We start from the raw sequence: 26,885 nt of genomic DNA on the forward strand, positions 1-26,885 counted from the left end.
TGATGTTTACACCTGTGGTGAAGTCTCACTAGTGTCAGATTTTATTATATACACAGATATAAAAATATGGATATGTACAGATAAACGATCCAAATTACAATATTTCTGTCCGAGTCAAAATTGATTGGATCAAATCAATTATGGAAATCAGATACCCAGCACTGTTTTCTTTTTTCTGCCAAATATTAGCTCATTTTTTTCAACCTAAATTTTATCAGCTTGATAAAGAAATGACTGAAACACTCTTGTGAGGCCTGTTTAGTGGACCAATGTTGATCTTAACTGATTTAACTCCTACTCCTTTTCTTAGTTTAAGTTTATCGTTCTAATCGTTTTTGCTGCTTTATATTTTCAATTTTATTTTGTTGTTTAGGGATTTTTGGCAACACGGTGGTTAGAAGGTCCTGAGTTCAATTCCACCATCAGGCCGGGGTCTTTCTGTGTGGAGTTTGCATGTTCTCCCCATGTTTGTGTGGGTTCTCCCCGGATGCTCGGCTTCCTCCCACCATCCAAAGACATGCACTTTGTGGGGATAGGTTAATTGAAAAATCTAAATTGCCCATAGGTGTGAATGCTGGAGTGAATGTGAGCGCGAATGGTTGTCTGTCCCTATGTGTTGGCCCTGCGACAGACTGGTGACCTGTCCAGGGTGTACCCGCCTCTCGCCCTATGACAGCTGGGATCAGCTCCAGCGCCCCCTGCAACCCTGAAAAGGATAAGCGGAAGTGAATGGATGGATGTTTAGGGTTTTAGTTTTAGGTCTTTTTATTACTGATTTTTTTTATTGTGTTCTTTTCTTCATGTTTGCTGTTCTGACTTGTTTAATTCATGGCTTTACTGTGAGGCTTTACATGTGGGGTTTCACAACTTGCATTTGCACCTGGATTAAGATGTGCTTTCTAAATAAAGGTTTTCTTTCTTGACTTCTGAACCAAATAACAGCTTATGAGGTGGTAACTACTGGGAACATGTCCTCAGGGCGCGAGTCCCTCTTGTTTTCTGGAGTAAAAACTTGTTCAGCATAACTGAAGAATAAAGGTGCACTAAACGATGAGGATGATGTTCAGTGGTGGTGGTGACACATACAGGTTGCACAGCTGTGACTTCCAACCAACATAAAATCAAGATCATCAAAATGTAACGACCTCGACAGGAAATCTGCAATGACCCAAACGCTTTAATAGAGTTTAATGAAAGAATCGTTTTTGCCTCAGGATTTTACAATCAGTCAATGCCAGTGCTGATTTATGAGAAACATCAATCCAGTTTCATTTAATATAGGATTTAAACAGCACCAGATGACACAAGGTTAACAGACAAAAGATAGCATGAAAAAAGAATAATGCACAACTAAAAGCAAAGGCCTGAAATATTATTTTATGATTATTTGCTGTTTTTGTTCATCTTTAAAGACTCTCCTGAGAGACTGTGAAAAGCTGCCAGGGAACCTGAATTGTTTCAGGTAGGTGGAAAACATACAAACACCGCAATAAGAAAATAACACAAGTACCTATATTAAGAGGAGTCGGCGCCCCACAAACAGCTGTGGACGGCCTTGTTTGTGTAAACTCTTTGTTATCGAGAACAGATGAATAAATATCGTCACTTCACACTTCAGGAAACCTTTCCCTGCGTGTTCATCAGAAATATATTGATGACAATGAGCCTCAATAGTTTTTCTTTTTATATAGATTTGATTTTTGTGGTTTTAAAATAGTTTTGTTAACATGTTTATTTATTTATTTTTATTTCAGTCTTTCACTCTCCAGATTTAGAAGAGCCTCAGCCATCCATCTGTTTGATTTCCATTCAGCAGTCAAGAGGAGCTGAGAGATTATGAGATTCCAACAAATATAGAACTGACTCTTCTGTATTCACTTCACTCCAATAATAAATGCACCACTGTTTTATTTTCTTCCAGTTACTTTAAAGCACTTATTTTTTATATAATATAATATAATATAATATAATATAATATAATATAATATAATATAATATAATATAATATAATATAATATGCCTTGGAGCTGGAGCTTCTGCTCTCATTAGATTCTAACTACACTACCCAAGATGCCCTGCCCGTCCCGTTGCCAGGATACGTAACATTCCACAAAGGCCATTTTGACGCCGAAAAGCGAGTTTGGCTTGAACTCAGACCACAAGTAAGACATTTAAAACATATTTATCAGATTTGAGTTTAGCTCTGCCGGCAGGTCGTTTGTCTCTGCATGCCGAGTGTGTGCTGTCTCAGGTGGGTTAATCGGCTTAAAACCGCCGGTGTCGGCTTCTTGTTAGCTGTCTGCTGCTAGGTGGCTAATGCTACTGTAAACCGTTGTTTCTGATGGAGGTTTTACTGTGTCCGCCCGCAGCTGACCCGCCGGGCTCCGATGGAGCGGGCTGACCGGGACAGAGGAGGCCGCCTGCTGAAGAACCAGCCGTACGACGAGAGCCTGGATGTGGCGGACGCCGAGGAGGTACCGAGCGTGTACAGCCCGACTTCCCGCAGCCAGCCCCAGGTAATCTCCTCCTGTCCTTGCAGAGAGCTCCGGTTTAACCGGTGATCGTGACGCCTGCTCGTGTTTCTTCATTATTTAAAGCTCAAAGTGTTTCCAGTCACAAACTCGTCTGTGTAGAAACTGTGTAGAAATGACAGAAGAGTGAATCTGGTAATGTTGAGTGAGCATCATGTTTTAGAGCCCCAGTTTTTATTAAAACACTAAATAAAGTTTCCTTCCATCAGAGTTGAACTGTAAGCTGAGTCAGTCCTGCCATGCTCCAGGTTGGTCTCAGGTCACATGACCTGGTTTTGTTTCTTCGTCTTTCAGGTGGAGTTCAGGAGGAGCAGCAGGAGGGTTCACAGCCTGATGTCGGCCCACAGCAGCAGCGACGAGTTTGACGAGGACCATGGGAGGGGGAAGGAGCCGGGAGGGGGGCGGCCAGAAGAGGAAGAAGAGGATGATGACGAAGAAGATGATGATGACGATGAGGACTCCGAAGATGACGAATCGGAGGAGGACAGCAAGCTCCACAAGGCGCCGGAGGGCCTGTATGATCCCGCCGACTACGCCAACCTGCCCGTCAGCACCGACATCAAAGAGCTGTTCCAGTACATCACACGGTGAGCAGAGACACACATGTGGCAACTCATGTTTTTTAACACCATCTGGTGCTTGTTTATGCTAAAAATAAAAAAACCTTATCAAAGTTTATTGATAAAGCACCGAATCACAACAACAGTCACCTCAAAGCACTTTATTTGTTAAAGACCCTGCAGTAAATCACGTAGTTGTCACGCACACATCTGGAGTTTCCGTGTTTTGTGTTTGTCTCAGATACACCCCCGAGTCCGTTGAGCTGGAGCACAACCTGAAGCCGTTTATCCCGGACTTCATCCCTGCAGTGGGAGACATCGACGCCTTCCTCAAGGTTCGAACACAATCGCACCTGATAGCATAGAAAGCACGACCTCTGACCTCAGAGTGACCTCATGTTGTAATCCCACAGGTGCCGAGGGCCGATGGCAAACCGGACAACCTGGGGCTGCTGGTTCTGGATGAGCCCAGCGTGAAGCAGTCGGACCCGACGGTGCTGTCGCTGTTTCTGTCGGAGGAGACCAAGCAACACGGCGCCACCGAGGTACACACACACCTGTACGCACGCACACACAGACAGACCTGTACACACACACACACACACATCTGTATGCACACACACACACACATCTGTACGCACGCACGCACACACACACACCTGTACGCACGCACACACACACCTGTATGCACGCACACACACCTGTACGCACACACACACATCTGTACACACACACACACACACACCTGTACGCACGCACACACACACCTGTATGCACGCACACACACATCTGTACACACACGCACACATCTGTACGCACACACACTCAGCATTAAAGTCAGAGTCACTCCTCATTGTTTCCTTTCCTGCAGGTGAAGAAGGTGACGAGCATCGCCAACCCTCAGAGCAACCCGCGGGCGGTGGACAGCTGGGTGGAGAGCATCAGCGCGCTGCACCGCTCCAAGCCGCCAGCGAGCGTCCAGTACAGCAGACCGATGCCTGACATCGACAGCCTGATGCAGGAGTGGCCAACCGAGCTCGAGGAGCTGCTGGACCGCCTGCAGCTGCCGTCCGCCCGCCTGAACTGTGACCTGCTGCAGTATGCGGACATTGTGTGCAGCCTGCTCGACATCCCCGTCTACGGCAGTCGCATCCAGTCCCTGCACCTGCTCTTCAGCCTCTACCTGGAGTTCAGAGACTCGCAGCACTTCACGCGCAGAGCTTAGTGGCTGGAAGTACCACATCCAAATGGTCACAAAAGTCTGTTCAGGAACTGAAAACTAACCCCAGATGTTCGACTATTTTGTGGCTGCTGTAAAAGTTTTTATTAGCTGAGAACCTGTTGCTCTGCTTTTGTTTATTTCCTCCTTTTGTTTTCTGTTTGTCCTCTGAAATAAAAGCCATGTTCAGGCTCTTTGTAAAAACACAGCTTTCGAGCTTCATCTAACCTAAGCTTGCTTTCACTGCTCACCTGTGCCACCTGCAGCAGCCTGAATACTTCAGGGACCAGATGAAGGTCCTTGATAAACGCTGTAATAAACCAGCCGCTCAGAACAAGGTCACTGTCTGAACATCTGTAAAGTCCTGTGCCTGCAAAAAACGCCTGTTACTCAAAGATGCCCGTATATATTATATGTAATTAATAAAGTAAACTCCGTGAGTGTAACCCAGTCATAGATTACATATTGTTATAATTACACAAAATGTGTTCTTTATACCTGACTGTTAGGACCTTCAAGCCTGTATTTGTATTCATTATGGTTAGAGCCCCTCCTCATTGTTCTTCTTCTTTGATGCAACCCTGTAAATACAGTGTACCCCTTTGGCCTCTCCCATTTTCTACAATTCCCCTGTGGGGGAGGTGGGTGTCGTTTCCCTGTACCCTGTGCAACACACATGTAATTCATATTTAGCCACCCTGATGTTTCTGATTGCGATTTTAGTTCAATTATTGTCATATTAATGCTAGCACGAATATATAATTATGGCTAGCTTGGAAGTTGTGATGGGTTGAGCGAACCCCCCACTGTTTGTATTTGGTTGTAGGAGCTGGAGCGAGCAAGTTATTTACTCGGAGGTCTTTCTTTTACCTTTCTTTGTCAGGTATGTCAGATTTTTTGCTGGTGTTTTTTTTTCTTATGTCAAAAATGTTCCATGTAACTTCGTACTTTATGTTTAATGGAAAAATAAACGCAGAGCCTTTTCTACAATTCCCCTGTGGGAGAGGAGCTGGAGCGAGCACGTGTTTACTTGGAGGTTTTTCTTTTACCTTTCTTTGTCAGACACAACGCAGAAACACACGGTTACATGAGGTCAAAGGTCAAGTTTGAAAGCTCCAAATATAATTTTAAAAGACGTTTTTAGAAGTTTTCTTTAGGTGTGTTTTACTTCTAAACATTTAGATTTTTAACACTAATTTAACAAGTAATCCTATTTTGTTCTATTAGTATTTTAAGTCATAAATACTAAACAAGAAAATCTGCGTCTCCTCCCTCCTCCCACAATGCACCGCACTGTTATTGTTTGGGCTTCTTCAACATGGCAGCCGCGGGCTGCCTCTTCCAGAGAACCCTGGCCCGGTCCAGACCCGGTACTAACAAGGTGTGCTTCCTCTACTTACAGCCGCCAGGACGATCTTGATCGGTCTGATTGATTAACCGGTTCCCACAGCTGCTAAATCCCCCGCCTTTTTGCCGCCACCCCATCCTCCACCAGACTCCATTCAAAAACCTTCAGCTTTATCTTGACCAGCGAAGTCAGTATGACGTGTTAGCGCTGCTGAATGATTCTCACATTAAAAAAACATATGTGATATAGAAAAGGATCCGCTATGTTTACCGACCGAATACTAAATTTATATTACATAATAGAGACGTAGAAACATGTCCAAACTGTCTTGTATCCGTTAGCTTTTAGCCTGTAAGAAACATGCTTAAATGTCAGATTGTGGATGAGCTGCTTGAAAGCACTTCCTAAAAAGAAACAGCAACCCGTCTGGTGACTGAATGTTGTGCCGAAATCAAATTAGGATCATAAGTATTTAGAAAAATAGCCGGATGTGTTTTGGGTTTGTTCATTTGAAGGTGCGGAATAAGAAAATCATTGATTAGTACGTTTTTAAAATTGGATTTGGTTTGTGTGACGCACCTCTGCCTGAAGGCGTCAGTAAATTTTTGACAGCGAAATGACGGATTTAGAGTATAACCTGTTTTCATCCTTTAAACATTAATCTGTTTTTATGTTGTACGTGTTGTATTTTGTTTTTAAGGCCACTTATCACTCAGACTTAAAGTAGAAACGATTCTGCTCAATTCCAGCTCCAAAATGTTTTATCCACTTTGTATTCACTAAAACTTTCATCAGTTTTACCTGAATGACAGTTTAAAATAATTATTTTATTTTATTTTGGCCCTTTAAGCTTCCCCCTGCTCCTCCTCCTTTAAGACAACTTTCTTCTCATTGGCTGCCCCTTCTGTCCTCTATGTGATGTCATACAGATCCAAGACTAGAAAAACAGTGATAAACTGAGCTTTTGGAGCAGCAAGTACATACACTGAGCCCATAGGTGGTTGTGATTAATATGAACATCTACAGGTGTAGCAGGAGCTATGCTAACACTTTTTTTTGCCTTGCAGGCATCTCCATCCTCTTCGGTTGTCTGCAGGGAGTTCCTCTATGTGGTGGACTTACAGCGTTATACCAGGGACCAGGGCTTCCCCGTCTACTTCCCCCAGGCCGTCCTCAAAGGTCGGACCCGGTTTTAACTGGTTGTTTGATATATTTCAATCTGATGACGATACTGGTTTTCTTTGGGGTTTTACCAGTTTGATGTCTTCAGGTGACGACTTGTACGACGCCACATTGAGTGATGGGGACTGCCGGGTTCAGGTGACTATGGATCCTGGTCTGAACCGGCTGGTGGAGAGGAACATCCTGCGGCCTGGGCTTGCAGTGAGACACGCCACCTTCAGCACTGCCATTACCGCACAGCTCCCAGAGTGCTCCGGGGCCTTTGGGAAAGGAGACAGGTGAGTGAGGACAATAGAGAAGATGGAGCTGTGATGCAGTCACACCAGCTGACTTGTGTGTGCTCCTGCAGCTACAGGCTGGTGAGCCTGGAGGTGATGGACGAGGATGAAGAAGTCGGGGTCAGATGGTCAGATGTGGACTGGGACTCTTTGCCCTGGTTTGGATCCTCAAAAACTGAAGGTAAGAGGCTAGAAACGAGGAGATTCTGACTCTCAGATTTTTCAGATTTCAGGTTGGAAATGACTTAAACAATTATGAAAATATGAAACGTTTTTTTTATATTCCTTTTCACTGCTGATCTGTTTTTGTTTTGTTACAAATCAACTTCACCGCTTTCATTTTGATCAAGGTTTGATTTCTGCAGCGCTTCTTAGTTAAGAGAAGGTTGACACGATGGCTCTTCTAGTAGCACATATGAAGCATGTGAACCACACAAAAAATGATCTGTTTCATTTCTTCACAAATGTTATTCTGCTCACAACCATCGGCCTCCTCAAAGTGCACGAGTGTGATAAACCCGTTCTTTCTAACTAGTTTACTAGCTTACCATCACCAGTGTGTGAATGGGTGGATGACTGGATGTGTAAAGCGCTATACAAATACAGGCCATTTAGTTTTAGAGTTTTCTGGTGTTTTTGACCCTGAAGAACGTCTTACAATGGCAGCCGCCAGTCACTGGCTATCAGACTGAGATGGATAGAATCATCCTTTACATGAGTAGTGAAGAAAAGAACTGGATAATGATGGACATGATGTCCAAGCTGAACTAAACAGCGAGTGACTTTGAACATTCAGGGAGGGCTGTAAATTAAAAGGTTTGCTTCTAAAATTTTAAAGCTTCTGATTTGCTGATGTTGTTTATCCAGCAGGTCCTTTGGTTCCTCTGAGAGCCAGCAGGACCGTCTTTCTCCCTCTGTGGAACAATGTGGACTACAGCGGGGAGGTGTGGATGGAAGCCACTGATAAAGAGACAGTGGGTCAGGAAGCAGAAGAAGAGCCAGAGGAAGGTATCTATGTCTTATTATTATTAATCCTTTATTTATCCAGGTAAAAAATCTCATTGAGATTAAAAATCTCATTTCCAAGAGAGACCTGGCATCATTAAAAAAACATTCCTTCAAACAAACCCTCTGACTTCTTATTTTTACCATTTATCTGGAAGCCTTTCTTCTCATTGCCTGTCCCCAGAGAGCAGGTGGGTGTGGTGTCTGTCTCTCAATGACATCACACAAATATAAGAGTAGAAAAAAACAGTGTGATTGCCACTTTTAACGTTATCATCGACTGCTAGTACAGGAGATATATGACAGAAGATTGTAATAGTAAATTATAGAATTATAAAATATAAAGTGAGTTAAGACAAATCCGTTCAAACAGGGGATTCATGTCGTTCTTGTTGGCTGGATTGGCTGTGTGTGTTAACAGGACGATGTCCTGCTGTGACCATATCCGAGTTGCGTGAGTCCTACCTGTACGGTCGCCGGGGCATCACCAGAGGCGCCGTCCAACACGAACTGATTGTACGCATCATCAAAAAATCACATCTCATGTATTACGGGAGAACAGACCGGAACTGTGAGTGTCCTTATAAGGTTAGTGTGCACCATTATTGACACTGGCAAAAACGTTAATACAGATTTCTATTATTTATTTACCTATTCACTGTTTAAACTAACTCAAACTTAAACAACATCAGACCGTGTAAACAAGCATTAATTGCTATACCAGCAGGGGAAAATTGCTCATTCAGTCTCATATTTTGTCCAATTTTCTGGAATAATTGGGTATTATTTGTCAAATTTATCTTAATTGTTTTAAAGAGCCACTCAAGTGAAACAGATAAAGACAGTGTAACAGCCATACGTAACACGCCTTTGTTCATAGTAGTACAAAGGATGTAATTACCAGAGGACCTAATGCTGATCCCTGAGGAACTCCAGACTTTATAAACTGTTCTCTCGCTCCCTCTGCTTCAGGCGGTGCTGGAGGTGAACGATCGGACAGGAAATGTGTGGGTGGTGTTGTGGAACAGTGTATGTGTCAGCTGGTACCGCTGCCTCAAGCCCGGTGACATCATCAGCCTGAGACGCTATCGAGTCAAACAGCATTACCAGGCTGAGCTCAACGACATAGGTACACAGGACCAAAGCAATGAGACTTTTTTAGTCATTTTTTCCTTTTTCAAACTCCGGTACTTTTGGGTAAAAGGTGTTTTATGATGTGCAGATTTTAAAGCTTAACATATTATTATATTAACTTCACCCTAAAACTCAGTTTGAACTGGTGATTCTTTGCTTTTGTGTCCAGTGGCCCTCTCATTGAGTCTCCCCACTTGTGTTATTCACACACGTCTATATTTAATCTTTCATTTTAGCCTTTTCAACTTCTCAGTTACCTTTAAATCTCACCACAGGTTAGAAGGCAGACTTATTCTAACTGAACATTGTATACGTGGGAACCTGTGACTCACAGTTATCGCTCTGATTCTGTTTTTCTGTGCAGAGATCAGTGTGAACAGCAGAAATCCTGCTGCACAGATTTCTGTCCTCCAAGAATCCACTGTTTCACCTGACTATCTTCCCCCTGCACCCACCTACAGCTTCTACAACAGGTACATGATCCTGTTTGCACATGAGGACTCTACTCAAACCCTTAGAGCAGTGTTTCCCAAACTCTTTGAGCCACGGCACATATTTCACATCAGAAAAATCACAAAGCACACCACCAAACAAAAATGTCACAAAAACCATTTTTATTGAAATATAATGATAATCTGCTCTCAATTTACTTACTTAGTGTGAAACCAGGCCTGCTTAGTTGAACACAAAGCTGATATTCTTGCAGGAACTGAAGAAAGACACACAGGAAGTTCTTCCTCAACAGCTCTGAGTCTTTTTTTTCCTCTTTATTGCAGTCGTACTATAATACTACTCTGTACATTAGTATTTCTTCTTGTCTTCTTCTGTTTTACTGGCGGTTGGCAGTCCACTTAACCCACTTAGTTGAAGAGAATCTAATTGTTCTTCCTGTTCCTGTTCGTCCTGTCACTACACGCAACTCGCTTGGAGTACCAATCTGGTGAAAGTGGATAAACTTCCACGGCACACCTGATAATTTCTTATGTTACACTTATGTGCTGTGGCACAGTGGTGGGAAACACTCCCTTAGAGGCTGCTGTTTGTTTATCTGTTTGTGAGCAAAATTATGAAGACACTATAAAACACTATATATTAGTGAAGCAATTTAGGTTTTAATGTGGGTTTGATCAAAAAACGGGGACTTGGCCTTGGTAGATGTTTTGTGTCCTCTTCTAGTCTAAATAAAGCATTCCTGGCTCCTGTCGGTAACCTTGGTCCTTGCAGCTGAATGTTTCACTGACCCTGAAACTAAACTAGCCCTTCAAACAGGCAAACATCATACATGAGAAATGTCCCCATAATTCAAAGATGTCCTCATTTTGATCGTTTAAAGCTGATGTCCTCTCATGGTTTGAAAGACAAGTGCACACACTGACTCTTTTTGTCAGTAAGGAGCTGCTGGACTGCCCTAACGGTGCTCAATGTGATGTTATTGGCCTGCTGACGTTCTCAGGACGGCCGGAGCGAATCAGGAGCAAGGGTGAGGGAGTTACCATGGCGATAAAAACACACCATGACAACAAAATTTGCTGGTTTTCTTTGAGTTTTCTTTCAGCCACAAAGAAATTGGCTTTTTATTCCTAATTATTATATTTTATTTTAATTTGAAGATGGCAGAGGGGTGGAGCTTCTGGAGTATCGCTGGCTACGATTGGAGGACGGGACGAGTGAGCAGCCAGTCATGGTGAAACTTTTCTCCACGTCTCAGCCAGAAACCCACCTGAGGCTGTACCCACGTGAGACACCGTAGATTTGACTCGTGAACATGTGAATGTGTGTCTACAGCACATTTTATCTTTGTTTACCCGTCCTCCGTCTGCAGTGTCCGTGGTTGTTTGTACACGACTGAAGGTGGTCAGGTCCTCGGATCAAGGTCACAACTGCTTCTACCTGACCAACACCACCTACACACAGGTGTACTGCACAGGTAACACGCTGTGTACGAAGCTAGATTCACATTTTCAGTTGCAGCGTTTCTCCCACTGACTCCCCCTGGCGGTCAATGTTGTGTGTCAACTCTGTCCTCGCTCCTGATTGGTCGACTGCCAGGCCTGGGGCACCACTCAGAGATGAGTTACCGCAGGCTCCGCCCAGTTCGGCAGTTCCTCCAGTGGCTGAGGAGCCAGGACGATGAAGAGGTGCTGAACAGGGCTCTGATTGGAGGCTTCTTCATCTACCCGCCCCCTCCGGTCTCCTTGGAAACATACATGAAGGACAAGAGAGGTCAGCGTGCTGTGTTTATAGCTCCTGACCACAGAGCAGTTTCATTTTTCTGACGGTCGGAGCTTCAATCATCTCAGTGATGATCTTTCGTCTCACCTGTGCTGAATCTAAAACACAGGTGAGCTGGGATTCCTGCAAGGGGCGGAGCTTAAGAGGGAGGTGGAGCAGCTCTGTTACAGGGAGAGACACACCTTCTGTATCCAGGCTACCATCACCATGGTTACTTATAGCCGCAGAGGAGAGGTAACAGCTAGTGCACAATTATCTGTTATGTAAATGTAAACTGCTTTACTTTGTGATCTGATCTGTAAACAGTTCAGTTATTTTACATTCCTCATCTGTTCTAACAAAAATACATGCAGAGGTCATGTGACTCATTCAGCATAACAGAGACTGGGTTTGGCAGGTAACCTGTATTCTTTACAATGGCCACTAGAGGGAGATATCTGCGTGTAGAAGGGTGGAGATGACTTCAACGGAGATGAAAGTGTGACAACTTTTTGGTGTTTATTTTCACTGCAAATCTCTCGTTTTCTCTTGTGTTATAAATCAAGTGCACCTCGTTTATTTCAGTCAAGAGTTACGTTAAAGGTTTGATTTGTGCAGCACTTAGTTTAAAGAAGGTTCAGATGACTGACTGAGATAGACAGATTTGACATAATTTATTATTTTATTCATCCTTTGCTTAAATTATGAAGAAAAGAGTTGAGTAGTGACGGATACAAATGGGACCCAATGTGAGTCTTAATTCTTCTAACACAGACTTTGGTGGCCAAACGTCTCTTTTAGTCTTCTTGGCTCAAGCTGAACTAAACAGCAAGTGACTTTAAGCTTTGAGGAAAGGACAAAAGCTGTAAAGTAACAAGCTTGCTTTCAAAACTTAAAACTTCCAGTTTGGACATGGGTCACACGTCTACAGGAAAACAGACAAAGTCCAACAAACACTTTCTTATTAGTTCATATTAGCTGTTTTTCCAATAATCAGTGTAAACATTCAGGAAAGATGCTCGGAAACAAAGCCGGTGTAGCCTCGTGAATAGGAATGTGCCAGCGTTGACCACAGGCTACAGGATAACTCATGTATCACTTTCCTGCTCTCGAGATTCCCCGCAGCGAACATCGGGAAAACACTCGAGCTCGGGCAGCTTTAATTAGTAGAAGATCAGCTCTTTGTGTGAACTGTGTGAAGCGTCTCCATCAGTGTAAACTCCCCGGACCGCCTGGCCTCCTTCTGTTCCTCCTCTAACACCTCCTCGTCTCTCCTTCAGGAGGATCGCTGCTTGTTCTGGACAGACCGAGCTTCATCTCGCTGCCCCTCCTCCGCATCCTCTTCCTCGCCCTCTTCTCGCCACCGCTACGCATCTCCCCCCTCCTCCCCCTCTTACTTCTCCCAACTCCCGTTACCTTCCACCCCTCGTTCCTTCAGACCTCCCCTCTCCTCCTCCCCCTCGTCCCCCTCTCTCTCTCTGACCTCTCCGTCCTCACTGGTCAGTAAGTCGACGCCTTGTCCTCCGGACCGCAGAGCAGGGTGAGACTTTAAACCGGCTTTGACTGCACCGCTCAGCTCTGACCGCGAGTCACACTCACCATGTTTGTTTCAGCAGGAAGTCGTGGAAGAGGAAGCAGCTTCTGCAGACGGACACGCCAAACAAGAGGTCAGTTCTGAGGGGGATGTCACTGACTCCGGGTCATCGGGTTATATTAATGTATAAACTGCATACCGCACTATTCCAGTGTCTGACTAGTCAGAGCTCCTCGGAGGTTGAATTGTTTTGTCCCTTCAGAAGTCCCCGGATCACACTGCAGCCAGAGCAGAACAACAAGACGGGTAAGACTGAATGTTGTTTTAAAGAAACTGCACTTTGCTGAGAGGAAGTTTCTGTATGACCCAATCTAAAAATCATAGAGAGCCTTTGTTTACATGAAGTCCTCAGAAAATCTGTGCTCCTCACAAGTGACCTTTCTGTGACCAGAGAGGCTGTAATCATTTAAAAGGAAAAAAACAGAAATACTAGTCCTCACAAGATTCGATGCTCGTAGGTGAGAAAAACAATAATCAAATGTGGTGCTAACAAGAAGACAAAAGGACAGAGACCAGAAAAACAACTTTTCATAAAAGAGACCCAACTGTGCTCCTTGTGTCTGCCAGAATAGGCCTCACAGATGACAGAACATAAAAAGATGATGGTAATCATGGAGCTACGGTGCTCCTGAGTGACCACGGGGACGGCGTTCCTCATAGTACGATGTTCTCGATCTTCTGTCTGTCTGCAGTGATTCTCTTTGAAGCCTCTATGGAGTTCCTTGAAAACACAAACTCTGATGACAACAATGATGAAGACGATGACGACGATGATAATGACGCTGATGACGCCTCGTCTTTTGTTACTGCCCACACTTTGCCGGCCTTCCCACCTGTTGCTGTGGAGACGCTCCCGATGCGTTACGACCACGCCCACAGAGAGGAGCAGGTGGCTGCGGTGGCAATGGGAGGGCGGGCGACGCCTGAGAGGTTTGACTCCACCCTCGATGGCTACTACACATTGAGACTGAGAGGTACACTTTAATAAGCGCACTGGTAACCATGGTGACTGTCATGATATCTTATTGAGACACGGTCAGATTTTCCAAATGTAAATGAACCACTCTGTCCCCTCAGCTCTCTCAGACGGAGTGCTGATCGACGCCGTCTTCCTCCCCCATGCCTCATCTTCCTCTCCCGCTTCTCTCCTCTCGTCTCGCTCCAACACCTGGACCTCCATCTTATCACACGGAGCCTTCTCCTCGCACACTCCTCCACCATCACCAGGTCAGTGAACACACACAGAGCAGTGGTTCCCAATCTTTTTTTGCTGGGCCCCCCTTTGTTTTACAAGAAAAATGTCCCCCCCCGCACGCACGCACGCACACACACGTCCTCCAACCACACACACCCATATTTTGCTCCATTGCGGTTTATTTCACACCTCAAACATTTAGTAAACAATTAAGCAAATACAAGTAATCTGCAATAAATTACAGGTAGTAAGAAAATAAACTACACACAACGTCAAAGGTTTTCACGTCACGCTGTGCGCCACGTCATTGTTTACATGAGATGAATTGCAGAATGGCAGATAGAGACAAAATACTGTTAATCTGACTGTCTGCAGGTTTTACATGCAGTTACTGTCCCTCTATTTACAAAGGCAGAGGCGTCACGGTGGGATTATTTTACATGCAGTTGTTTGTTTGTTTTTCCTGCGTAATAATTCAACATTGCTATCAATGCATTTTTCAAAAAATGCCTCTCTGTGCAAAATGGGTTTAAAAACATAAACAGCTGTGGGATCCTGTTTGTCTGTGATTTGAACCGAGGGAACAAATCGTGGCAGGATCAGCCTGATGTTATTTGTATCCTGCTGTAACTTTACTGTATAAAGAGCAAACATCTCCAAAATGTCAGGAGTAGTTCGTCATTACAACAAGTGTTTGTGAACTAAAAATCAAGAATGTGGGATCCTGTTTGTCCGTGATTTAAACAGCCCAGCGCTGCTCCCGATGAAGGGAAAACCAATTCTGCAGGGAGACCTACCTCGGCACTTGTGCAGGTGAAGCCAAAGGGAAGATTTGCTTCACCATATTTTCTAGTCTTTGGCTTAGAATGAAGTTGGTTTGGAAACATATTCAGCGATGCTTCATCTCCTGCTTTGCGTTTTTGGAGGCGCCCGTGCTAGCAGTGTCCAACTAACAGAAACAGTTGCCTCTGCCATGTTTTCCTGTTTCTTCTTTCCGTGTAGCCGCTAGTTCGAAAGTTTATTTCCTCTCAGGTTTCTTACTTTCAGTAAAGTTTCACTGTTAGAGCCCTGACCAGCATCCTGCAGCATCTGGAGCAGCTGTGTGGTGCTGTCATGGCAATAAGGATCCAAATCTGTGGGATGTTTCCAGCAGGGGTTATAACCTGCAGCCAGCAAGGTGTGCCTAATAAAGTGGCAGTGTTTATGTCCCAGTGCAGCAGCATCAGAAAACGGTGGTTTACATCTCTGTTACAGGAAACCTGAAGAGTTAAAACACCAGACAAGAAAATCTAAACGTTACACAAAGAACATAAAAGAAGTAAACTTCATAAAAACTTCACAAATGATGCTTTAAATGAAAAATAAATCCCTGTAAATAATTCAACAGGTCACATGTTAGAACCACCTTAACTAAACTCTGTAGCCGGTCACTGTGGTTTGTCCCAGCAGCTCTTAGGAAACAAACTGCTAACTTCAGTGTCAGCACACACTGTTAGTAAACTATGCAACACTGAATTCAGCTTTCAGTTGTGTTAAGTTGTGAAGTTGTGATGAAAGTCTTCTTACTGACACAGGTAGGATGGTCAGGCGTCCTCTGTTCCTTCACCGTTCATGAACTGTCACTTATAAAATGCTGCCAAACATCAACTACACTCAATAACTAAACGTGTGCAGGTTAAAGTGATGGACGCCCAGATCTGCACTCCAAATACAAACAGACTAAAGGTGTTTCCTCCAGAAACAAAGACAATATTTACAAAGGTCTCACAGGTAAATTGTGAGCGATCACAGCAGCATCTCATCCTGACTAACAGCTTTTAGATGCAGGGAGAGCGTCGTGGTTCAGAGGTGGTTCAGCAGATGATGAAGGCCTTTCTGTTGCATTGTGTAGTGCTGTGGAGGCCATGATGGTCGACTGGGTCTGCTTCTACTGAACTCACAAACACTTCTGAGGGATTTACACCTGAAGCCTCATTGAATGTGAGTCAGAAACAAACGGCTCAGCTGTGATTAATGGATGTTTCCCTGCATTTCTATTTTCACACAGTTTATTTCTTACAGCAGGAAAACTGAACAGAATGTATGTAAGAGGTCAGAGTGAGGATGACGTCACTTAATACAGGAAATACATGTTTGTCTGTTTTGATGATGAAGGACTTCTTCAGCTCTGTAAACAGCTACACTTGAGAGGACAGAGGTGATTTCATGGATCAATAACAATGTGTTTATCAGCTTTCATCATCGCAGTGCAGACATGACGTCAGATCTATCAGAGTGAAGGCCGTCTCTCTGATGACGTCACAGAGCAGAGTCCTTCTGTCCAATAAAGGATCTCAGATCAGCTGCTGCCATCTTGTGGCCACAGTTGGTTACTGTCTCTGAAAGTTGTCTCATGTTTCCTGTTGTCCTGCTAACAAAGGCTGGAGCTCATCATGCTGAGAGGGCAGCAGCATTTTGTGGCTCTTCACACATGTTCATTATATTCTGATGATCCTGGATGGAGACAAACTACAGATAAGTGTGTTCAGCCCAACTAGTTTATCTCATTACAGCAGTTTGATGTTTCCCTTTGAATCCCCCTGAAGATCCTGACAGTGAAGCACGTACATAATACTCCAGCCTTTCAACTCTGAGCTTATTTAGTTCTATTAATACACTGAAATCTCATTTGTGTCATGAAGAAAGTCTTTAATCAAACAGAATTCAAAGATCAGAAACATTTCATATATGGAGTTAAACATGAATCATTGTTTCAACAACATATTTATTGTTGTCATAAACAGACAAGAAGACAACAACAAACTGCTCCTCCCATTCAACACATGTCAGTCCATATCCCAGCAAACTAAATCATCTCCATTTACACATCAAATAGAAACATGAATCACTTGGAATGATTAGAAACTTGATAGAATTTCAAATCTAGTTTGGGGAGTCATTCAGTGAGAAACAGTGAAATGATTTTCCATGTGAAAAGGTGGACAGCAGAAACAGAAAGAAAGAGTGAAACTAAAAGAGAAACAAAGAGCTTTGGAACAACGAGGCAGCAGGAGGACAGCTGCAGTTTAACAGCTTCAACTCACTGACAGGAAACAACATTAGAAACATCATCATCCTCAACTCATCTGCTGCACTGACACTGACACCTTCAACGGACACACCTTCACTTTATCATCAGTGTTAATGTATGGAAACATCCTGTGAGTGAAAGTGTGTGTGAAGGTGTGTATGTGTGTGTTAGTATCAGGATCAGAGAACGACAGCTTTCCTCTGTTCCAGTCCAGATTCACTCTGATCCTCTGGAGCTTCTTCTCTACTGAGAGATCAGTAAACGATGATGGTGACCATGCTGAGTATTTACCTTCATAGAACCGTATTCTCCATAATCCAGACTCTATGTCTCCCTTCCTCTGCACAGACTCTGCCAACACACCCAGTCCCCACCCTGTACTGTCTCCAACTTCAACATCCCAGCTGTGAGTCCCTGAGTTAAAGCCCTCAGAGCCCAGGACAGAGCCGTGAAAATCAAACCTCTCTGGATTATCAGGAAGCTGCTGCCTCTCTCCTCCTCCTCTCACACTGGTCAGATCTTCAGACAGGATGAGTTCTGGATGAGCAGTGTTTGGGTCCAGAATGAGAGGAGTGTAGGAGACCATGTCCTTCATGTTGTTCCAGATGTTGAAGGTCAGGTTGCCCAGGTGTTTGGCCTGGTCTATCAGAGCTCCTGAGGGCAGCTGTGGATCATCCAGCAGGGGGCAGCGCTGGACTCTTTCCACTGCAGCCTTGTAGTTGTGCAGGAATGAGACGTCTTCAGCTCTCAGCTCCTCCTCTGTGGCTCTGACTGTGTCTGAAAGAGCTGCTATCTCTCTGCTCAGAGCCTCCATCTTCTCCTTCATCATCCCACTCTTCTGCTCCTCTTCCTCCCTCAGTGCAGCCAGCCTGGCCTCCTCTTCCTCTGCTAGAAACTGCTGAAGCTTCTTAAACTGCTCCTTAATCTGCCTCTCTGTGTGTCGGGCCTGGACCTTAATGTGTTCTGCTGTTTGATCAAACTTCACTTGAACTTCTTCACAAACCTTTAACTTCTTCTTTAAGGGCTCCAGAGTTTCCTGAAGTTCCTTCTTGTGTTGTTGTGCAGCTTCATCGATGGGTCTGAATCTGTGATTGGTGTGTTTTTCTGAGTCTCTGCAGACGACACACACTGGCTGCTGATGGTCCAGACAGAAGAGTTTGAGTTTCTCAGAGTGCAGACTGCAGAGAGCCTCTGAAGCTCTCTGATCTCTCTCCTGTAAGAACGACTCACACAGGTTCTTTAAAGCCAGACATAAAGGTGGATCATCCTTTGAAGATCTTCTGTTACAAACTGGACACTCGTGTGTTGGTCTCTCTCTCCACCATCTCTTCAGACAGTCTTTACAGAAGCTGTGGCTACATGACAGAATAACAGGATCTCTGAAGACCTCCTGACAGACCGGACAGCAGAGATCCTCCTCTGATCTGGAAGCCATTGAGTCTGTGAGTGAAGCTGAAAACAGCAGACAGGAAGTACAGTCAGTCCTGGCTCCCCTCCCTCCTCTACCACCTTCACTGAAACTTCCTTTGAGTCGTGTTTCTGCTCAAACTCACATTCAGTGTGTGGAGCGTCAGCAGCTTGAAGCAGCAGTGTTGGAGTTTTCCACTTTTCTCTCCTGTAGCTGGACTCACTCAGAGGAAGCTGCTAGTTTGGTCTGAGCTCAGTCTGATCGTCTGTGCGTCTCTCTTTACTGAGGACGAAGAACTTCCTGTTTCCTGGTTTGTCACATTTGAGTGACGTGAGGGGAGGAGAAAATGTTGCTGTTTGACTTTTAACTAAGGTGTGTTTCAATCCTGCCTGCAGCTCAAAAGCTGTAAAACAGGTTTTGTGTCTTTTCACCTCCACAGGTCACAACATGAAACCTGTTGTGAAGTTTATAAAATAAAGTGTCACTCGGTGGTGCAGCTGTTTGTCAGCTTCTATTTTAGACTTTGTTCTGGTTCTTGTTCAGGTTCCCAGCAGTGGGAGTGTAATGCAGTCACACACACACAGGTGGTGTTCAGGTGGATTCACTTAGTTACAGACAGTGGTGTTATTTCCTGTAACGAAGGGTGTGTTTCACTCCAAAGTTCAGACATTAACCTGCCAGAAGTTGTAAAAGTTACTAATAAAGAGCTTTTATCTCATTTCACATGCAGGTCAGAGCATGAAAGCTGTGATGCAGCAGTTTGAGGAAACTTGCTGCTGATATAAAATATTTTTTGTGGTTTTACAAAATATATAAAAGAGCAGAAAGAAAAGAAATGAGTGTAAAGACTGCAGCAAAATGCATGTTTTAGTGTGAGTTGGTTCATCTGATCTGGTTGTGTAAAAGTCACTGCATGACACTGAGTGTTACTTTTGTGTTACTGACACTCATCTCTGACTCAGAGAAACGATTTCTCCCCTGTGAGGTTCACACAGTGGTGAGTTACATGTGTGTGGAATTTTTCACGTTTTATAGAATTAAATTTCCTCTTACTTTCTTTTTTGTTAACCTGAGTCACTGATCATTTGCAGTATTACAGAGTCTGGCAGTCTTTGCATGATGTCCACGTCACTGTAAGTTTCTAGCTGACTCTCAGGTGTGACAGGTGTGCCAGCAGGAAAGAGTAATAATAACCTGCATCCTGAGGTTTGTCATGCAGGATTAAAGGAGCCAGGCTTTGTTCACACAGCTGGGATTGTATTTTACACTGACCCTGGGTCAGTATAAGTATCATACAGTTTAAACGAAGCACTGAAACTTGCACATATTTATTACAGATGCACTAAAGAAAATCGGGATATCTACCGTCTGTGGCTGCGATTAAACACTTTACTGGAAACTTTATTAACTAGTAACTTCATCAGTCAGCTTAGAATGAAGTTGGTTGAATGCTTCATCTCCTGCTTTGTGTTTCTGTGGGCGCCCCGTGCTAGCAGTGTCCAAGCGTTTTGCCCCCCCCCCATACCGTGCCCCCCCTGCAATGGTAAATGGCCTGTATTTATATAGCGCTTTACTAGTCCCTAAGGACCCCAAAGCTCTTTACATATCCAGTCATCCACCCATTCACACACTGGTGATGGCAAGCTACGTTGTAGCCACAGCCACCCTGGGGCGCACTGACAGAGGCGAGGCTGCCGGACACTGGCGCCACCACCACCAGTAGGCAACGGGTGAAGTGTCTTGCCCAAGGACACAACGACCGAGACTGTCCAAGCCAGGGCTCGAACCAGCAACCTCCCGATTACAAGGCGAACTCCCAACTCTTGAGCCACGATCGCCCTGCAATGTCTCTGGGCACAGTTTGGGAAAGTCTGCTATAGAGAGAAATGTCCTCATAACGCAGAAATGTGATCGTCAAACAGTAATATCCTCACAGTGTGTAACTTGTAATGTCACAGTGTAAAAATGTCCTCATAAATACAAATGTCCTCTTTGTACACAATGTCCACACTGAGCAGAAACACTTACATTATCAAAATGTCCTCTTAAAGCAGAAAGCTTCCTGCAGAACAGAAATGTCCTTCTATTGCAGACTTGTCCCCAAAATGCAGGAACGTCCTAATAAGCAGAAATGTCCTTGTAATGCATAGACCACAAAGCAGAAATATCCTCTTAATTAAAAATGTCCTCACAAACTAGATATGTTCCCACAGAGCATATCTGGTCACACCTTCCCACACACAAAGATGTGATAGTAAAGGGTCTTCTCTTTGCCTCTCAGGTGACCTTATCGCTATGGCGTCCCAGCTGACCAATCAGAGGCTGGTGTGCATTGTAGAGGCGTGTCATCTGGGTGGAGCTACAACTGAACTTGTCCTAAGCAGAGCCTTTCAGCTGACCAACTGATGCCTGATGGGAGCTGTAGTATATGCACTTAAAAATTCTAGTATTTGTAAGTATTGAGAGTTGTAGTTTTTACACTAATTTTAACTACATTGTAACATCTTCAGTGACAAATTTGTACACTTTATTGCTGTTCTCTTTTTTCATTGTTCTTATTTACAAAATGCTGATGGGACGCTGGGAGTTGTAGTACCACTTCATCAAAGTACTCAAAAAGTGCAGTAATATATTGAGGTATTAATAAAATGTGTATAGCAGGGTTCATAAGCTAAATAGAAGAAGGTAAATAGTTAAAAGTGTTGTTGTTTAGGGTAAAATTAGGCTTAAAAGTCCCTTTTTAAGCCTAATTTTGCTTTTGTTTTGAATAATACACTAAGATTGTGTTGTTTCATGTTTGTACGGTTCGGTTTGGACCATTTTGTATTTACAGTGTAAAATTATTTCTCACTTCCCTTAAAATTCAGATTTATGACCTTATTTTATCCCCCATTTTCCTCTTGTGGACTGTGACATAATATTTAACATTTTTTAAACTTTAGAAATTAACTTATGTAAGTATAAGGAGAAAAGAGCTGATGTGGCGATTAATGCAATGTGGTTACTTTCTTTGCTTCTCACTGCTGCTGCTGTTTCATTGTTTGTGGTATTTTCTGCCTTTTTACTGTGAAATTTCTGTAAAGTATTCACTGTTACATTCAGTGTGTTTTCTGTGAAGGAGGCTTTGAAATAGAATTAACATTTGTGCTACAGTGTCAGGTCCACAGTGTTTCTGAAATCCTGTCTTTGTTAACCTGTTTTCTGTTCTTGCCACCAAAAAGCATTTAATAACTTTAAATTATATTTTATATTTTATTATATGCCAAACCGCTTTGTTAACATTGATAAACTTTTGTTTTCCTGGATTCACAGCTTGGTATATTGTATCTGTAGTATGAAAACATTGTTCTTCACTGAATGTTCTTTGGATTTCTACACATGTGAAGTTTTTATACTTCAAGCAAATATATTTCATTTAACATCCCAATAAAATGTCTCCCATGTGAATGTTTCAGTGGCCGTATTGTCCGACTGATGTTTCTAACTCCCTAAAAAGCTGTTTTCTCTCACTGACAGCAGTAATTTATCTCCCAGTGCTTTTTGTGTTTCTTCCACTACCAGTTTCTTGGATCTTCAAACCCATCATGGATCATCTGAATATCTACTTCTTTAAAGCATCTCACAGATGTGTAGTTTTATTTTATGGTTATTTGATTTATCTTTTTTGAGGATTGGGAGATCTGCATCACTTTGAGTTCATAAAGTGCAGTTTCTATTCTGGTATTCCTCAACATGGCCTTGACCAACATCTTCTGTAAAATAATAATAATGAGATTGGTAATTAAACAAAAACCATTAACACTAATAGTGACACAAATAAAAAACTCGTCTGGAAACAGAAATTAAACTGATTGGAAAAGACAAAACCACAATGACTGGTGACTTAAAGAGTTAGTTCAGATGTGGCTGGTGCTGATGGAGGAGAGCTTGAACCTTGTTCAGAAGAAGAAATATAAGAAAAAGGAGGTAAAAAAGTTTTACCTTCATAAAGTTGTCAGTGTTTCGAAGTACTTCAGCAGTATGTACCAACATGTAGTACACGCTTTAAGGAGCCTGATTACTTTCCTAAATAGCTTTGGCATTTGTAGGAACTCGTCTTTGTTTAACAAATTCCTGGGCTTTTTTAAGGAACTCTCCAATTTTCCCTATAAGAACTTAGACTTTTTTAATTAACTGTTGAACTTTTTAAGGACTTTGAGAACTTTTTAAACCACTAGAGAATTTCTGTAAGAACCTTTTGAATTTTTCTCAGTAACTTAATCTTGAAAACCTAAATTAACTCTGATTAACTTGAGAACTTCTTTAAATGTTGTCACATGTTCACCCCTAGATGTCAGTAGATTGCAGACAGCTGAGTTCCCAATTCAAGTTCATAATCCTAGCTATGATGATGGCTGTAGAACCAACATGTTTTAAGTCAGCCAAGACAGATCTAAGCCATTTAGACTGTAGCCCATAACCCCATACAGTGTACAAAAATGTGAACACTTAGCAAAAAATTAGGAAATGAAAAATAAACAAATTCTAATTTTATGCTTCCTTTCTTCCAATGTTTTTATCTCTTTTGATGATTTTAAATGCAAAGCACTTTGGTCAACAGTTGTTGTTTTAAATACACTATAATGAGGACATTTTAAAAAAATGGACACAATCCATGTTCAAATAAATATTTTACAGTATTTTACATTTTGAGTCATCTTAAAAACTGTTATTCCCTATAATGTTAACTGTGTACCTCAGCTGTCAATGTCTACTTTAGACTAAGGTTTTATGGCCTTCTTTGGACTTTGCTACATGTTTATGTTTTCGTATGTTACAGCCCTGACTTCATGTCTGGAGAGAAGTCTTGAAGTGAGGATGGCATTTTTTGTTTTATTTCTTTAGTGTAGGAGACTCCTCCAACATTAAAACATAGGTATGGTAAATGGCCTGCATTTGTATAGCGCTTTACTCAGTCCCTAAGGACCCCAAAGCACTTTACACTACATTCAGTCATTCACACACACATTAACAAACTGGCAAGCTACATTATAGCCACAGCTGCCCTGGGGCACACTGACAAAGGCGAGGCTGCCAGACACTGGCGCCACCGGGCCCTCTGACCACCACCAGTAGGCAAACAAGGTTAGTATCTTGCCCATGGATATTTGGCATGCAGCTAGGAGGAAGCCTGGGATTGAACCACCGACCTTCTGATTAGTGGCTGACCTGCTCTGCCACCTGAGCTACAGCCACCCCACCCCAGGTATGATGCTTCATATCTCAAGTCTGAATGTGCAGGCATAAATTGAAATGTCGCTCTGTGAAAAGCAAATTACTGCAAGTTCTCTTCTCCACATTTGCAACATAGATAATGATCCATTAACTCGAGGACTTTTTCAAGAATACTATGGAATCAGAACGATGCCACCTTGAAACGAAACCGAAAAAAATATTGAAACCGAAAAAAAATATTGTAACTGAAATAAATGTACTGAAAAATCTTGTATTGAAACCAAAAAAAAAATTGATAGTGAAAAACAATTAATTGAAACTGTAATTTTTTTGTTTTCGCTTACAATTCTTTTTTTTTTTTCGGTTTCAATCCATTTTTCGGTTTCAATCCATTTTTCGGTTTCAATCCATTTTTTTCGGTTTCAAACCATTTTTCAGTTTCAAACCATTTTTCGGTTTCAAACCATTTTTCAGTTTCAATCTGCTGGCACTGTTTTGGCGTCCGGGGGCGCGCTGGGGGGCGGGGATTCCGACCCGCATGTATTTGCATATATTATAATGCTGACCAATGACTGGAGAAAACACTGACGACGCGGCTGCGGTCACGGACAAACTCGCACGTGTCTGTTCGGGAATGGCAGATGCCGAGAGGTCCAGCGTTTACATTACCGACTATTTCAAAGTGACAGCCTGAGGTGTTCTTCAGTAACTTGGACTATCGGACAGGAGGACCTGAGGCCCCACCGCATTATTTTTGGTAAGTTAAATGTGTTTGTAAGCTAATCCGTAATTTAGGTCCTTAGCAAGCTACCTAAGGACCTAGCTAGCTAAGATGAGCACTCGGCTGTCGGGGAAACTTGTTTTGTAAAGTTCGTTTAGCTAACCCGTGCAGGTGAATGAATTTACCCGGACTAAAGAAATCAAGAGAAACGCACCGGGCTGCTCAGTGACCACGGTTACTGTACTTTTATTATGAGTATTATACTGTAAGAGCAACAGGCTGGACTCTGCTTCTGCGCAGAGCTGATTATTAAATATGTGCAAACAGCAGCATGTTTTCTGTCGCTTTCCACATGTGGAAGGACATTAACGCCAACTTTTAAATTCCCCTCATTAGTCAATAGCTACGGATTAAATAGCAAAGCCCGATACTTATGTACTGAAACCAACTACTTCCGCTTGTCAGCTTAAGTTAAAATGTTACATTTTTCCTCTGATTATTTTTTAGCTTTTTTTTTTTTTTTTTTTTTACTGAGTTTGTTACAAATATTCAGGTTAAAAAAACTGTCCAAATTATTTTTAATGAATTATGTTCACAAAGTCACATGTGCAGTATTCTGTACAGCTTGCATCCTATAGGACAAATAATTTGAAACATTAATATTTCTTGTTCAATACTGAGCTGATAACACCTCTGTATGTTGTGACCAGGATGCAGCAGCAGACTGAACCTCGACTGAAACCTGCTCCATCATCTCATCTTTGCAGATGTCCATTTATAAAGCATCAACAACTCAAAGGTAAACATGATATTAGAAAATGTGTTAGTAAGGCCTTTAAAACAAATAAAAAAAATAAACAGCTGTCGGCAGAACTGTAGGACTGAACAACTTCAGATCCCGAGTGTGTGAGGACGGAGAAGGATCAGCTCTATTTCAGATTTGAGAGATAAACTTTATATTTCAGTTTGTGATGATTCTGTTCTGTTTGTGATTACAGGAGCTGTCCTCAGATTCAGACCTCAGCACCACCCAGTGACAGCAGACAGATCATCCTATATCTTCAATCTTTGTAGTAACTCCAAAATTAACTGAAGAAAACAGTACAAAGGTTAAAGTACCACATGTGCTGTCAGTGAAAGCTGCAGCTGTTTTATTGATCAATTTAAAGACAAAAAGTCAAAAGGATTAATCACCCCTGTAACTGTGTCACTGTACATCAGCATTAACAGTACCTCAGTTTGGTGTTTCAGAAAACTGCTGATCTCAGACCTGCACAACTTCTGTTTTAAACACTGAATGTACTCAGCTACATGAAGAGCACATGATGTTTTCTCTGACACAATTAAATAAAACCTGATTAAAGTCAAAGGTTGTTACTTGTATTTGAACTAAAAACTTGTGATCTGGAATTCTTTCACTGTTTTTTGACAATAGTGTGTTATTTATCATAAAGTAATTCAGAGTCATTCATACCAGAGTAACCAGTGAGCACAACATATATTTAACTTTCTACAGGACTTAAAGCTATTACTATAGCTTATAGCTATTACTTACCTGCACTACTGTATAGTTCTGTGTAAATAATCATTCTGTACATATGATAATTTTCAATCCTACAACTGTTTATAACTTGCATTGTTCACATTTCTGTATAGCTGTATATCTCAGATTTCTGTAGTTTTTCATATTTATATCCTGTTCATAGCCTGTACATAGTTTGTACTCACTACAGCCTGTACATACTTATAGTTATAGAATATTCTTAACATACTTCATACTGTGTACATTGTAATATACCATAATAGACCCATTTCTGTAATATACTTACATATCTATATTATTGCTAGTATATATTGTAATATATCTATATCATGGCTAAAGCACTTCTGGATGGATGCAAACTGCATTTCATTGCCCTGTACCTGTGCATGTGCAATGACAACAAAGTTGAATTCTATTCTATTCTATTATGTAAAAGTCCAGACCCTCTGAGGATTATCTGAGTACTTCTAACATTACACAAAGCAAAGGTCTCCATCAGTGTTCATGAAATGCTGGGTTTATCCTTCTTGTGAGGGAGCTGCTGGTGAAGATCACGAGCCCTGCTTGATCCTGGCGACAAGTTTCAGTCTTCCTGGTGTTTCTGAAATGATGCCTCTCACTGTGGGTCAACAGAACTTCTGGCACAGGACAGCTGTAATGAAAGAAATTGAA

At 42.5% G+C, this 26,885-nt stretch overlaps 3 protein-coding genes and 1 long non-coding RNA gene across 8 annotated transcripts in view; 3 read left to right on the forward strand and 1 right to left on the reverse strand.

The window, feature by feature from the left end:
• The first annotated feature begins 2,090 nt into the window (after positions 1 to 2,090).
• Positions 2,091 to 5,242, forward strand: ift46 (intraflagellar transport 46 homolog (Chlamydomonas)). Of its 2 annotated transcripts, none has more exons than XM_080905503.1 (6): positions 2,091 to 2,162; positions 2,370 to 2,516; positions 2,826 to 3,118; positions 3,333 to 3,426; positions 3,505 to 3,636; positions 3,963 to 5,242. In XM_080905503.1, exons 2-6 carry the CDS (start codon positions 2,388 to 2,390, stop codon positions 4,314 to 4,316), a joined length of 1,002 nt encoding a protein of 333 aa, XP_080761629.1. In that variant the 5' UTR covers positions 2,091 to 2,162; positions 2,370 to 2,387; the 3' UTR covers positions 4,317 to 5,242. The 2 variants fall into 2 exon arrangements, with proteins under 2 accessions (XP_080761629.1, XP_080761630.1); XM_080905504.1 differs by having other exon boundaries at positions 2,111 to 2,251.
• A 362-nt stretch (positions 5,243 to 5,604) lies between these two features.
• Positions 5,605 to 22,183, forward strand: LOC308411044 (RPA-related protein RADX). Of its 3 annotated transcripts, none has more exons than XM_080904744.1 (19): positions 5,605 to 5,691; positions 6,726 to 6,837; positions 6,929 to 7,118; positions 7,190 to 7,299; positions 7,986 to 8,126; positions 8,545 to 8,711; positions 9,096 to 9,252; positions 9,622 to 9,730; positions 10,646 to 10,737; positions 10,868 to 10,993; positions 11,080 to 11,184; positions 11,307 to 11,480; positions 11,599 to 11,723; positions 12,749 to 13,008; positions 13,082 to 13,135; positions 13,265 to 13,308; positions 13,755 to 14,036; positions 14,140 to 14,289; positions 21,017 to 22,183. In XM_080904744.1, the coding sequence occupies exons 1-19, from the start codon at positions 5,629 to 5,631 to the stop codon at positions 21,139 to 21,141; spliced, it is 2,586 nt and encodes an 861-aa protein (XP_080760870.1). In that variant the 5' UTR covers positions 5,605 to 5,628; the 3' UTR covers positions 21,142 to 22,183. The 3 variants fall into 3 exon arrangements, with proteins under 3 accessions (XP_080760870.1, XP_080760871.1, XP_080760872.1); XM_080904745.1 differs by having other exon boundaries at positions 13,085 to 13,135; XM_080904746.1 differs by having other exon boundaries at positions 7,989 to 8,126.
• LOC308411065 (nuclear factor 7, brain-like) overlaps positions 14,380 to 26,885 on the reverse strand; it is a gene marked incomplete at its 5' end in the record, with an annotated part of 121,925 nt that continues 109,419 nt past the window's right edge. Inside the window, 2 exons of one of the 2 annotated variants that reach the window (XM_080904787.1) lie at positions 14,380 to 15,516; positions 17,619 to 18,762. In XM_080904787.1, the coding sequence (XP_080760913.1) occupies positions 15,506 to 15,516; positions 17,619 to 18,762 (1,155 nt within the window). In that variant the 3' untranslated portion in view covers positions 14,380 to 15,505. Of the gene's footprint in view, positions 15,517 to 16,231; positions 18,763 to 26,885 lie in introns of those variants that run through there. The other variant, XM_080904786.1, reaches the window with a different exon arrangement.
• LOC308411114 lies at positions 24,469 to 26,807 on the forward strand. The gene is made up of 3 exons (XR_013974340.1): positions 24,469 to 24,706; positions 25,381 to 25,469; positions 25,669 to 26,807. It is a non-coding gene; the product is annotated as an uncharacterized lncRNA (long non-coding RNA).

The sequence above is a fragment of the Rhamphochromis sp. 'chilingali' genome (genome assembly GCF_963969265.1).
Source record: "Rhamphochromis sp. 'chilingali' genome assembly, chromosome: 1".
Classification (NCBI taxonomy): domain Eukaryota; kingdom Metazoa; phylum Chordata; class Actinopteri; order Cichliformes; family Cichlidae; genus Rhamphochromis; species Rhamphochromis sp. 'chilingali'.

Bases quoted from the DNA above. Each gene is read 5' to 3' on its own strand.
- LOC308411044 (XM_080904744.1), top strand. From the start codon at position 5,629: ATGGCAGCCGCGGGCTGCCTCTTCCAGAGAACCCTGGCCCGGTCCAGA. The intron at 8,712-9,095 runs GTTAGTGTGCAC...CCTCTGCTTCAG, and splicing joins ACTGTGAGTGTCCTTATAAG to GCGGTGCTGGAGGTGAACGA. The intron at 14,290-21,016 runs GTCAGTGAACAC...TTTGCCTCTCAG, and splicing joins CACTCCTCCACCATCACCAG to GTGACCTTATCGCTATGGCG.
- ift46 (XM_080905503.1), top strand. From the start codon at position 2,388: ATGGAGCGGGCTGACCGGGACAGAGGAGGCCGCCTGCTGAAGAACCAG. The intron at 2,517-2,825 runs GTAATCTCCTCC...TTCGTCTTTCAG, and splicing joins CTTCCCGCAGCCAGCCCCAG to GTGGAGTTCAGGAGGAGCAG. The intron at 3,119-3,332 runs GTGAGCAGAGAC...TGTTTGTCTCAG, and splicing joins CTGTTCCAGTACATCACACG to ATACACCCCCGAGTCCGTTG.